Below are 14,263 nucleotides of genomic sequence, written 5' to 3' on the forward strand. Positions count from 1 at the left end.
CAAATGCATTCTAGTGTTTTAATTTAATGGAATTGTTGTGTTCTAAGAAACAATGATTATGGAGAATTCAAATAAACATCCAAAGACCTGTTTGTATAAGGTAGACTCCAAATGTCATTTGGTACCTGCTGTGTAGCTTAGAGATTTGCCTAGACAATGGTGTCATATAAAAACACTCCAGTGGGCTGCATATTGACTTAGAAAAGCACAAATTAGCATTATCTATGCTGTGGTGTATTTTTATTTATCTTGTTAAACATTTCTCAACTACATTTTAATCTGGTTCAGGTCCACTCTGGAATCTGGGGGCCACTTCTGTGAGTTTAGTACTTCTAGCAATGGATAATGAGTGTCCTTTGTAAAGTGACCTGACCAGTGTCATATCAGAGCTACTATGTGGGTCAGTTATGAAAAGTTCATTGAATTCGAGTGTTCATGAGTATCCACTTTACCTCACATACACCCTCACCCATTTCTAGCATACATGTCTTACACCCAACCATAATCAAATTGGTTCTATGATACATGGCAAGATTACTTAAAATAGTAAATAATCGAATACTCCAGACAATGTGGGCTGGTCAGAAAAGCACTGAATGCAGAGGGAAGAGAGCTGTTTTTCTTTATCTGGAAAAAAGAATGCTACCTTTATCAACAACTTTGCAGGGTTGTTGTGGAAGTGTTCCCTAAACCTCAGACAGCTATATAAATGTGTGCCCTCAAACTAATATGTTATTTACAAACATTTACGAACCTTTAAATATTGAAGTTTTTAAGTATTAAGTATTAAAGTATTTAAGTATTAAAATCTTTGCCATTATCATTCAAATAAATGCCTTCAAACAAGAGGGATGTCTTTGATTTTAAAAGCCTGTTCTTTGGTACTTACCAACAGATGTAGGCATCTCTCCCCACTGAAGTACCACATCCTTTGTGATCCTCCCATATGTATTCACATAAACCCCTTCATCCTCATAGCAAACTAGCAATTCCATCCCATCTGTGTTGGGGAGTATGATAATAGCATGGGGTTGTATGCTACTCTGAATCTACAAAAGAAACAAAGGCAAAAAAGAAGATATTTGGCTTTGCTTTTAATAAATATTCTAGTCTTTCGATGGATGTTATAGTAAGGCTGCCCAAGGGAGTACATTAATACATATTTCTGAGAGGGGCTCACTGATCAATGGGCCCCTTTCAACAGTAAGCTAGCTTGACACTACATAGTAATGCTGTCTACAATTCAAGCTCCCTCAAAACACATACTCTTGATCAAGTTCTAGAATCTCTATGGTTATGGCATGATAATGGATGGTAGGCCAAAGAGAATCCTTTTCCAATTCAGAAGGCCCCTGAAAGGGCAGATATGTCCCCAACTTCTGCAACCTGCACCTAGACTAGATTACAAGCTAGTCCATTCGGAAATAGCCCTGGGTTTACCCCAGGCCAAACTAGGTACCCATGAGGACTCCAAATGGTGGTGGTGATCTTCTTCAAAATTAGAACATGGTGGTTTATCTGAACAGATCCAACCTGCACATCCTGGCAAGGGGAGATAAAAGGGTTCTCACTCTAAGCTCAAATGCTCGGGGGGAAGGTGGGGTAAGGGAAAGAACCAAACAAAAACAACCAACCAACTGGAGAGTCTGGGCTCTTACATGCGTCGGTAGATAAATATCATAGACTGATCCCGAATCCACATCAACAGCGTGGAATCCAGCACAGGAACCATAGATCACCTTTAACCGCTGCCCTTCCTCTACAGTGAGGTCGACCAGCAATGGCTTATGTATCAACTCTCCAAATGACTGAAGGACAGAGACACAGAGAAGAGAGAGGGTGGGGATCAATTAGACAGTAAGAGCGTGCCGACATGCACTTCCAATAAATCATGAGTGGGGCATGTGTGGTCACCCTACTAATCATCATCAAAAAAAAGAGTGCAGGTGACTACTTTCCTTATAGAGACAGTGACAAGGACAGCAATTTGGCTTGTAGTATAGAGGAGGGGTTGTTGGTCAGTCATTTTTCAGTCACATTCAACTCTTCAGGACTCCATTTGGTTTTTCTTGGCAAAGAAACTGGAGTGGTTTCCCATTTCCTTCTCCAGCTCATTTTACAGATGAGGATTAAGTGACTTGCCCAGGGTCACACAACGAATAAGTGACTGAGGCCAGATGTGAACTCAAGAAGATGGATCTTCCTCACTTTAGGCCTGGCCCTTGACCTACTGTATCCCCCAGCTGCCCTAGGGTCATTGCATTAAACTAAAATACAAACAGGTGCCAATAATCTTTACACAAAGATCCCTGTGGATCACATATTAGCTTAGTTTGAAAATTTAACATTATCTGTGTCTTCTTGTATTTTTATTTATTTTGTTAAATATTTGCCAATTACATTTTAATCTGGTTCAGACAAATTCAGGAGGATTGTGGGCTGCAGGGAGCCTGCACATATGGAGTACCTTCTGATATGGAGTATAGTGAAAGAGAAAGTCAGAAAGGTATGGAGCCACTGCATTACAGAGGGGCTTAAATTTAAGATGAAGGAGTCTGAATTTTTTTTGGAAGGCAATAGGGAGTCACTGAAGATTCTGAGCAGAGAAATACTATGACCAGACCTATACATCCAGAAGATGTCACAGAAGAGGAAGAAACAAAGGAGACAGCCAGACCTATTAGGAGTCCACTCCAAGAAATCAGTAAAGCAGCAATGAAGCCTTGTAGTAGTGTAGTAACAATGGAAACAGAGCTCATGAAACAATGCAAGAGATATGGTGGGGGCTAGTATGTAATGGAGATGTGGGAAGATGACAAGGGAGAAAAATTCAAAGTTAATACTCAGGTTGTGAGCATGAGATGGGGAGAATGAAAATACCACTGACAGAAATAGAATGGTCAGAAAGAGGAGTGAAATTCGGAGGAAAAACTAGTAAGCTCTGTTTCGGTCATATTGAGTTTAAGACATTAGTGAGACATCCAGGTACAGATGTCCTGTAGGCAACTGGAGATGAGTCTAGAGCACAGAAGACTCACCAGAGGTGGATGTAGAAATGTGAGATCTGTGTAGCTGCATCTGTATTAGGGGATTGGATTGTTGAGGAGAAAGCACAGAAACAGAAGAGTGGGAGGCCAATTTGGGGAACACCCACTTTAAGAAGTCAGGAAGAAGAACCATCAAAGAAGACTTAGAGAAGTAGGATGAGGAGGAGAATGTTATCTCTGAATGCCAAGGGAGGAAACTATCCCGAAGGAGGAGGCAAGTCAAGGTTGCACTGAGGTCAAGGAATACGAACACTGAGAAAAGCTCACTGAATTCAGTGAGTAGGAGGTTACTGTAACCTTTGAGAGAGCAGCTCTGGTAATGAGGATGGAAGGAAGCCAATAAGTGATTGTTATGAGAAGCAATAGGTTTTGGATATACCAGCTTTTTCAAGAAGTTTAGGCTCAAATAGAAAGAAAAAATGGGATAGTAGCCAGATGGGTTTAAAGGGAAGACCTTTTTTTTGGATTGATAAGATGAGCATCAGATGTTAACTCTGTTGAATGGAAAAGGGAGAGGAAAAATGTGTGGGACAGGGACAGGTAGGTGGCACAACAAAGAAAGCACTGGTCCTAGACTCAGGAGGACCCGAGTTCAAGTCCAGTCTGGGATACTTACTAGCTATTACTAGCTATAGTCACTTAACCTTAATTGAAGAAAGAAAGACAAAGAGAGAGAGAGAGAGAGAGAGAGAGAGAGAGAGAGAGAGAGAGAGAGAGAGAGAGAGAGAGAGAGAGAGAGAGAGAGAAAATGTATGGGAAAGAAAATACATGTAGAGTAGTGGCCAGTGCATCTTTAAAGTAGGACCAAAGGGTTAAGGCTGGGTATAGTAGAGTGAGAGAGATGGATTAGTTTTCCCTCCAGTAGAGTGCGGACAAGTGATTGGAGACTATGAGGAGTAGGAGGTAGGAATTTCAAAGTTCAAAACAATTACCAGTACAATTCCAGGTTTTATTTTCAGAAAGTCAGTACTACAGCTTTAACTACTTAACCAAGGTATCTTGGGGAAAATGGCATATATATTACGGTCTGGTAGAAAGAATATTGAACTGTGATTCAGGACCCTCATGTTCAATTCTAAGTCACTTAATGAGAGACAGGGTAACATAGTGAACAGAATGCTTGACTTGGAGTTTTAAGTGTGAATCCCACTTCAGACTTAGATACTCAGGCAGCCTCTCAGAGCCCCAGTGTCCTCATTTGTAAAACAAGGATAATGTCTATACTGCCTACTTCTCAGGGTTGTTGTAAGGAAAATGCTTTAAAAACCTTAAAATGCTATATAATTATTCGGTGATTATTATTAAAAATCTCTCCAGGCCTGTTTTCTTAGGTAGGTGGGACAGTGTACAAATTGACAAACTTAGAATCAGGAAGGCACGAGTTCAAATCCTGCCTTGATTTCTAGCTGTGTAGCCTTATTCATTTAACCTGTTTCCTCATCTGTAAAATGGTGATAACTTCATTAACAACCTCATAGAATTGTTTTGAGTATCAAATGAGATAAAATATGTAAAGCACATATAGGCAGCTAGGTGGCAGAGTGCTGGGCCTGGAATCAGGAATACCTGAGTTCAAATCCAGCCCCAGACCACTAACTAGTTGTGTGATCTTGGCCAAGTCACCTGAACTCTGTTTTCCTCAGTTTCCTCAACTGTAAAGCAGGGGTAATGATAGGACTTACCTTGCACGCTTGGGACAATATTTATAAGATTTATGAATATTCAGAGATAATATTTAATTAAATTATTAAATCAATGCATTATTTATTATAGCAATAATATATTAATATTATTAATGTTAATTAACCACTAGATCATATCATGTTATATATCATATACATTTAATTATTATGTTAATTACCATATCAGCTAACAAGATATTATTAAAAATTTGATCAATATTTAATATTAATCGTTAATTAGTAATATTTAAAGACAATATTTTTAAAGCATTTAGCATACTGCCTGGCACACTTATAAATGTCACCGTCACCATCATTAGAGTGCTCTGCAAAACTTGAAAGCGTTATATACATGTTTTTGTTATTGCTTAGTTATTTCTCAGTTACATCCAACTCTGTGACCCCATTTGGGGTTTTCTTTGCAAAGGTACTACAGTGGTTTACCATTTCTTTCTCCAGATTATTTTACAGATGAGGAAACTGAAGCAAACAGGATTAAGTGACTTGCCCAGGGTCACCCAGCTAGTAAGAGTTGGAGGCCAGATTCAAATTCAGGAAGATGAGTCCTCCTGACTCCAGGCCCAAGGGCTCTATCCACTGTCACCTAACTGCCCATACAAATGCTAGTTAATACTTTTATTTCTCGGATTAGCTATTCCTCAATGTCCCTTCTCTCTCTCAATCCCTGTGCTTCTGTGACAGAATATATACATTCTAGACTTTAGAAAACATTCATGTCAATTATGGTCACTTATTCTAAGACAAGAGCAGTAGAATATACATGGTAAAAAAGAATATTAGTCAGGTGTTCCATATAAGTGGGATTTTTCATAAACTGAGGCTTACTCTTTTCTATAAAACTTAAAATAAATGAACACTCTTGATGGAAATGTATTAAAATGCAGTAAATATCTTTCCTATCTTCCTAAATACAATATATTCATTATAGTTTAGGGAGTCACTGGTAAAAAAAAAAAAAAAAGATCAATTAGGCAGCAACATACATATAATCTATTCAGGTGGATTAGGTGGCCTATACTTAATGGGTCCAATGATGAGTAGGGCTGCAATCCTATACTTAATTGGCTTATCAACCTTCCCACATGCCATTACCAAAAGTTAGGTTTGCTTTTCTTATTTTGTTATCTGTCTCTTCGATTAGGCCTTCTTTCAATTTTACTACTAATCTGCCAAGAAGCTGGAAGCATAAACAACTTTTGAATTGTGTATAAAGTCAGAGTAACCAGGTCCAGGAAGAAGGTTCAAGGGACTCTTCTGTGAACAAAGTGTATTTGTTCTAAGTGCAAGGACCCTGCGAACACCAATCTGGGCATACTTTGCCGCCTCTTGCATTCTTGGTTATGGTTCAGATGGTATGAGCTTGTCTTAAACGTGATGCCTGATAAACTGAAACGAACCTGGTAAGTAAGATGTCACTGAAATGATGTCCAATTTGAAACAAATCTCTTAAAAATGAAGTCACAAGACATCTACAAGTAAAATTCAAATGTGCCAAAATAAGGTATTGAAACAAGCCACCCACAAAGGTCAGAGAACTTGTTTTAAGCATACTTAAAAGCTGCTTTTACCTTAAAGGCCATAAATTTGTGATATGGCTTTGGGGCCCAAGCATAGACTTCCACAGAACTCTTCAAAGCAATGACCAGAAACTTGATTCTTTCATATTTTACTGGAAATAAACAAGAGAAGCAGAAATTAGTATCAGCTTCAAACTTTACCCTGTAATTTTAGATCTCCTGGGGCAATGAAGTTCTTAACAGGATCACAAAACCCCTACATTGTAAAAACCAGTGTAACACAAATACCCATCTTGAGCAAGGCTGGTTTTTTAAGTAAATTTGGTTTAACCAGAAAAAGAACTGATGCCAAATTACAGTTCAACTGAATTTTTTTTTTGCTCTAACCATGTCTTAGCCAGCAAAAACATGAAAACACCTAATGACCTTTCAATAAGTCAACAAGCAAAAAGCATTTATTCTATTTGTTGTTCAGTTATTTTTCAGTTGTGGCTAACTCTTCATGATTCCACTGGGGTTTTCTGGGCAAAGATACTGTAATGGTTTGCCATTTCCTTCTCCAGCTGACTCTGCAGATAAAGAAATGGAGGCAAAGAGGATTTGCCCAAAGTCACCCAGCTAGTAAGTGTCTGAGGTTGGATTTGAACTCAGGTCTTCCTGACTCCAGGTCTAGTGCTCTATTCATTGCACGACCGAGCTGCCCTATTTTTTCCAAATACTGTATTAATTTTATAAACACACTAACATGACATTTATGAATTATTTAAGGAGACTTTCAAGTTATTCACATGCTTTTCTAATTACCTGGAACTGCCATTTAAGGATACTTTTCTCCCCATCACATCAGGCTATGCTGATAAAATTACTGATAAGGACTATGAAAGTCTTCCAAGTAACCAAGCTAAGTGATTTGAAAAGTCCAAGTGTAAGGTCTGTTAATTTCCCTGCTATATTTATGTTATTGCTTCAGCTGCTATTTTATCCTCCTCTTTCCCCCAAGATTATACTAATGCTTTATTAACTACATGTTCACTCATTCCCACCCACCCTTCCATCTTCTCACACCTCCTTGAATAAAGTTACTTTTCTTCACTTACAGAAGGCAGAGGACCCTAGCGAAAGCAGCAAATCAGAGACTGTAAAAAAGATTCAGAACCTTGCAGAATGACTTCTTGATGCTGCCATTCTGAAACCTGGCTTCTTTCTCTGAAGTGATATTGAATTGAAGTCTAAACACTCTGGCTGATTTTTTCCAATACTTAATTCTAGAGTGACAGTATGGTAAACAAAAACCAAATAAAGCAAAACAAAAATACACAACTAGACTTGGAACTAGGAGTAACCTGAGACCTGACACCAATTTTGTGACCACAGGCAGGCCACTCATTCTCCCTGAGATTTAGTTTTCTGGGAATAATAGGATCAAATAAGGTACTTTAGTTTATGGCTTTGAGGTCCAAATGATAAAGCTCTTTGAGGCTCAAATATATGGTTAAAAGTGCATTTTGCAAACTTTGAAGAGCTATTATTACTATTGTAGGTCAGCCAAGTGGCATAGTGGATAAAGCCCCAGTCCTGGAGTCAGGAGGACCTGAGTTCAGACACTTAACTTAGCTGTGTGATCCTGGGCAGGTCACTTAACTATTTGCTTTAGTTTCCTCACCTGCAAAATGACCTCAAGAAGGAAATAGCAAACCATTCCAATATCTTTGCCAAGAAGACCCTAAATGGGGTCATAAAGAATCAGACAGCAACCACAAAGTTATTATTGTTGTAGAAGTAGTACTACCACGGAAGAGCTATGTATTCTGAACCTTGTGCTTCTAGCTCCCTCTACAGAATAAATCACTGATACACATCCCAGTAGCTGTAAGCACTCTCAAGCTATATTAAGGTAAGGGGTGTAACATAATTGATTTCTGCTTTGAAACAGCAACCTCAGAAAATTTTGGAAGCAGCTCTACAATAATCACTGAGAAATAGTTCAAATATCAATGAAAAACAAATTAAGGCATTTAGTCCTTGAGTGCAAGGGAGTGATTCAGGGACATATGGAAAAAGTCATAAAAGCACAATTTAAGAAATGTTTATTAAGTATCTACTTTATGAAAAGAAACAAGCAGGTATGAGATAACATATAACAATAGCTTCTAGTAGTAAAAAAAGAAGATGAAGGGAGGGATGGAGGGAAGAAGGAAGAGTGGGGAGAGGAAGAGAGGGCAGAGATGGAAGGGAGGAGAAGGAAAGTAAGGAGGAAGAAGGGGAGGAAAAGATGATGATTTCAACAGTGTGTTAAAGTTTGCAGAGAATTTATTATCTCTTTTGAACCTCTCCAACATTTTCATCTACTAGTACTACTACTATCATTACTATACTACTATTACTACTCTCTCAAATGTTGACAATAATTAAAGAGGATCCCAGAAAAGTTCCCAAATTGCCACCAGCCTGAAATGTAAATATCCTGGTTCTTTCAAACAAAGTCACAAAAGACTGCTACGTGATAAAAACAAAGTCAAAAATGAAGCATTCCCTGTCCTAGGTTGATCTAAGGATCCATTATTACTTAATAATACTAAGTATCTCTTAAATAAAGTTTGGCAATAGGAAAGTGGAAAGGTAAGCCAGTGGTGAAGAGCCCTTTTAGGACTCTCTCCTTTAAGAAGTCACTTATGTACTGTTAACAGGAGCTACTCCTGGACACATTCCATTTTTAATCACTGCCTGGGTAAGTTTGACATTTCCCAAGACACTTATTAACCAGCTCATCATTGCTACTAAACTTTTCCTTGCACAAGGGAGATGGGCTATAACCTGAGTGCTCACCTTATAAAACTATGTCAGCTGGCATGATTTAAACATTTCTTTTAAAAGGAAAGAAGGAAGAGTCAGAAAAAGCCACACACACTGCAAGAAAATACTCCAAGACCACACAGAACAAGGCAAGAAACCTGTGCCTTCCAAACCATGGGCTTCTAGCTCCCTCTACAGGATAAACCCCTGATGCACACTTTAGCAGCTGTGAGCGTTCTCATTCGCATTAAGGCAGAGGTGCAACAGAATTGATTTCTGCTTTGAACCAGTGACCTTGGACATCTCTGAAATCACCTACATGGACCAGTGAATGAAATATCAATGAATAACAACCAATCAGAGCACAGGGATAATTATCAGAGATAATTCTGAGACACAAAAAGGGCATATGGAAGAAATGTCATAAAAGCACAATTTATAGCTGCTATGGGAAGAGAAATAAGCGGGCACAATACAGCGAAGAGAAAGCTGGCTTTGAACTGAGTTAAATCGTGTTCAAGTACTGTGCCTATACGCACTGGTTACAGAAGTTTGGGCAAATCACTTAACTTCTCAGTGCCCTTAAGTTTGCAGAGCCGGTGCTGACCTATAGTGGCAGAGAAGTTTCCTTGATGAGTGCTCCTGAAATTATAGATTTGGTCCAAATAAAAATTGGCAGAGCACTATACTGGGACAGCAAGGTGGCACCATGGTGCATGGAGTGCTGGACTTGAGGTCAGGAAAAGTTCAAATCTGACCTCAAGACAACTGCTAGCTGTGTGACGCTGGGCAAGGCATTTAATCCGATTTGCCTCAGTTTCTTCATGTGTAAATGAGCTGGAGAAGGAAATGGCAAATCATTCCAGTATCTGCCAAGAAAAGCCTAAGTAGGGCCATGAGGAGCTGGATACCACTGAAAAACTACATACTAGGCAAGATGAGATATTTAGCTAAGATAAGTGTGCCTGCTTTTGCATAATTTAAAGTCCCATAGGAACATTCAATAATAAATTAATAGAGTCTAAACATGACACTGTGTAAAACACAATGGGAGTTAAAGATTGGGGCAGCTATAAGGTACAGGCAAAACATAAATGGGCTAAGAGCCAGCAGACATGAGTTTTAAGCTCAGTTGTGCCATTAATTGGTTATATGACCCTGGATAAATCAATTAATTCCTTGCAGCCTCAGTTTCCTCATTTGCAAAATGTGGATAATACCACTTCACAGGATTAAAGAAGTTCAAAAGAGATAATAAATGTTCTGCTAACTTTAACACAGTTTCTACCCCTCATTTGCCTCGCCGTCTCCTTCTATTCTTTTATGACTACTACTACCAAATGTGAGATGTTTCATACTGGACAGAAAGCAGGTCTTCAAGCCACAAGCCTTGGGTTTAAATTTTTCCTGAGACATGTGGCTGTGGGGCACTGGGCAAGTCATGCAGATTCTCAGTCTAAGACTTTACTGGGCAGTTACTAGTTGTTGAAAGCCACACATGGTTTTCTAGATCTTTGGATATGGCCTTTTGACTGAGTTAAGTTTTATACAACAAATTCTTTTATGAAGTGGATTTGTTCTGTGAAGATGGATTCAGCCGAAGAGCTATACCTGAGGACCTAGAGGGCCACATGTCTCAAGCCTGAAGGTTCCTTACCCATGGTCTAGCTGGGGAAAAAAAAAAAGAAACAATCCCATACACATATGCACATGCATACAAGAGTACATGTATGACTTATTTTTTCTTAAACAGAGTTAGGTTAAATTAAGGAAAGCTTCCAGGAAGAAGTTACTTTAAATAAAATCTTGAAAGAGGACCAAGATATAGATTGGTACGAAGGGGAAGGACATTTGAATGCAAGGTAGATTCAGAGAAGCTCACAGACTGAAAGCTGCTCTAACAGTCCTGATGCAAGGTGTTAAAATTGATGTTTGGGAAGCAGAGAAGAAAGACTGAATCCAAGAGAAAGAACCAGGAGTACTTTGGGTATGGATTACATTCATTAACAATTAAAATTTTATTATGGCCACAGTCTGGCCCCAACAAACTAAAATATCCCTGACACTCTGAACCTGAGTTCATGCTACAAACCCAGAAATGCAGACTGAATTACTCTACGACAAATATACATTTTCTGGGAAAATGTAGTAGAGTTTAGAAGAAACCACTATCAAATGGCAGTAGTGAAAACTGTAGAAAATATGGAAAGAAGGGGGCGGGAGAGGGAGGGGCAAATGCCTCCTGGAACTTACCAACTTTATAGTGCACACACCCTTCTAGATCACCTACAGTTGTCCATCCCTGTTTCTTCTCCACTTCTGGATCATTATGAAGTATTTTATTCCTTAGCCAAGACAAGTAGTAGACTCGTAATTTATTTTTCTTACCTGGCAAAAAAAATTCAAACAAAAAAAAAATCAGTCATCATCAAATTCTGTCAGTAATAGGTAAATTAAAAGAAGAAATCTTAGAATGAAGATTGAATATTCACACTGTCTTACAGTGTGCTGAGGCACACAGGAAACTACTGCTCCATTCTTATTACAGGTCCTTGAGAAGAGTACTGTTTAACCTTTGAGAAAAACACTAACACTTTCTGATAGTTGTCTCACCTACAAAGTGCTTCAGTGCTGAGCAATGCTTGCTAGTGTTATTTCCCCTAAATGAATCTAAAAAAAATATCTGTAAGACAATGTACATGTCTTCACTTGAACCCAAAGTTCAGACTGAACTCTGAACACCCTCCAAAATTAATAAACATAACATGATGTTTGTAGAGAAGTTTTCAAGCAATACTTTAAAACAGAAAATACTCAGGAGTGACACATACATATGGGACACCAATAAACCATAAACAGTTCAAAAAAATAAAGTGCCAATAAATGTTAGCTGTGTGGTTTGGGGTAAGTCTTCTCACCTGTCTCAGGGTCAAATTGCTCACCTATAAAGTTCGGATGATAAGTAGATTTTTAAGCTTTTTTAAAAAAAGCATGATGTTAATTTCTGCCTTATTCAAATGTGACATATATGTGACCATCTGTCTATAGAATCTACAGAAAGAAAGATAAGCTGTATCTTCATATGAGACCAAAATTTAACAATATGGCTGCTTTTTATAAATACCAACTTGGAAATGAATTATTCTATCAGAAGAGAGGGTAAAGGGATGAAACTATTTCCTCAAAGGGAAGGAGGGCCTGGATGCACAACTAAACCACAATAAAAAACCAGCCTACAATGCAGGCATATTGAATTAGGCTTTGGAGGCATATGATAAATGCTAAGCTATAATGCTGCGTAAGTTGAAGACTAAATCTGTTTTTAGTTTCTCATTGTTCAGTTCATTCATCCATTTTACAAATAATTAACAAATATATGCCAGGGGCACACACTGTTCTAAGCATACATGGTAAGAGATAAAATAAGTCAAGAGACTTGGTTCTTGCTTTTAATAGGAGTGATTAGACTTCTACACAAAACAGAGCATGAGAACATAATTGTGCTCTTTTATTTAAACTGGTTAACCATGTAGATTCAACTGAATGATCAAGTGATTTAAACAGTAGTTTCCATGCTTCTGTTAACTTTATTTCAGAATTTAATTTATTTAATTTAGAAACTGTACATTAAGGTAGGATGGTAGCTTTTATGTATTTGAAAAAAAAACTTAGAATGTCATATTCTAAAAAAATAAAAAAATCCCTTTAAAAAAAGTCCAATGGGCATTAAAGGTACTCATTTTTCCCCCTAATAAAAAGACTTCATTACATGTTTCTGAAGAGAGATTTTTAATTTCTTGGACAACTGACTGTTTCTAGAAAACTTTAGGACTACGAGAAAACAGCGTCAAGGGCCCTTTCAAACACTGTCAAAACCAATTCTTTCTAGGCCAAAAGTATAAATCTGCCTTCTCACTGAAGAGGTGTCTCTTAGCTAAATGTCCATGGTCCACAAATTATTTTGTAGCCATCTGTGTGAATTTCAGTTTACACACACAGTAACAGATTAACTGCTTAGATTTATTAGGATCTCACATCTTAAACATTTTTAGCATAAGGTGAATGGACTCTAGGTCAAATTTAAAAGCATAAGCAATAAGTACTATAGTAATTTCTTAAGAGAAACTAAAAACAAATTTAAAGGGGGCAAGATTTTTAAGTGACCGAAAACTCCATGTTACCCTATCAAGAGTTCAAAGACCTGATGTTCTTGACTCTAATAATTAAATATGGATGTTTTTATATGTATGCATGTGTGTGCCTGTGTACATATGTATATATACCCATACATATAGGTGTATATATATAAATATTAGCAAATGAAATTGTATATACAAATAGGGTGCATATATATAATGTATGCATGTGTAAAATATGGATTTCATTATGTATGGAACAATTTTTAAAATGCTTAAATGTTTTTTAATGGTAACTTCTTAAGGAAACTTTAACTACCGAATTACAAGAATACTGTTCTGGTGAAGTAGCTGACTTATGATATACTTTCACCTACTTTGGGATTTTATCAGACAAAGCAGATCGTTTTTTCATTGAAAAGCAGAATTTCTAGGTATATAAAACCTAATGGAATGTTCAGGCAGTCATAAATATATCTGTTTAAACTGTACAAAATATAAACACCTTACATGCTTTAGGTTTGATCTATCTTTAAATAATCTAGTACATGTTGACAGCTTTAGTTGGGATTTTCCTCATATAAAAAAAGAATGGTTCTAGAGACTACTCTTCAAGTAGTCACAGTAACTAGGTTAAAACCACATAAGAAATTTAACATTTATATACTTGAATAGTTTTCCCCATTATGCTGAACTATAAGCTGTGTTACAGATATATTCAACTATGGCATGTCAGGAATGAGGCTAGTAGATTTTTCAAAGAAACTTACAAATTTAATGACCAAAATGTTAATCATTTTTGAAGATAAAAATTTTGTTACTATTATTAATTTACATACTCCTGCAAATTGAATATGCTGAACAAAACAATCCTTTCTTGATGACTAAATGCCACAAATATGATCAATTATTTTACTGCATCAAAATACAACAATGACATCAGAGGCTGCCTTGATGAGTAGGGCTGTTACTCCCTATGACAGATGGACTCTACAGATCTTTCTATTTTTCTAAACAGATCCAGACTACATTTTTAGAGTTATCATAGAGGCTTTTTATAGTTTCTC

General features: G+C 37.4%; 1 protein-coding gene across 21 annotated transcripts in view; it reads right to left on the minus strand.

The window, feature by feature from the left end:
* Positions 1-14,263, minus strand: part of MAP4K4 (mitogen-activated protein kinase kinase kinase kinase 4) — a 279,292-nt gene that overhangs the window by 5,821 nt on the left and 259,208 nt on the right. For 11 of the 21 annotated variants that reach the window (XM_072621601.1, XM_072621595.1, XM_072621589.1 and 8 more), the window contains 4 exons: positions 11,314-11,448; positions 6,319-6,419; positions 1,635-1,808; positions 890-1,049 (listed from right to left, as the gene is read on the minus strand). In XM_072621601.1, the coding sequence (XP_072477702.1) occupies positions 890-1,049; positions 1,635-1,808; positions 6,319-6,419; positions 11,314-11,448 (570 nt within the window). The remainder of the gene's footprint in view (positions 1-889; positions 1,050-1,634; positions 1,809-6,318; positions 6,420-11,313; positions 11,449-14,263) is intronic. The other 10 variants (XM_072621605.1, XM_072621603.1, XM_072621602.1 and 7 more) reach the window with 1 other exon arrangement.

Source organism: Notamacropus eugenii, chromosome 6, assembly GCF_028372415.1.
Source record: "Notamacropus eugenii isolate mMacEug1 chromosome 6, mMacEug1.pri_v2, whole genome shotgun sequence".
NCBI classification, from domain to species: Eukaryota; Metazoa; Chordata; class Mammalia; order Diprotodontia; family Macropodidae; genus Notamacropus; species Notamacropus eugenii.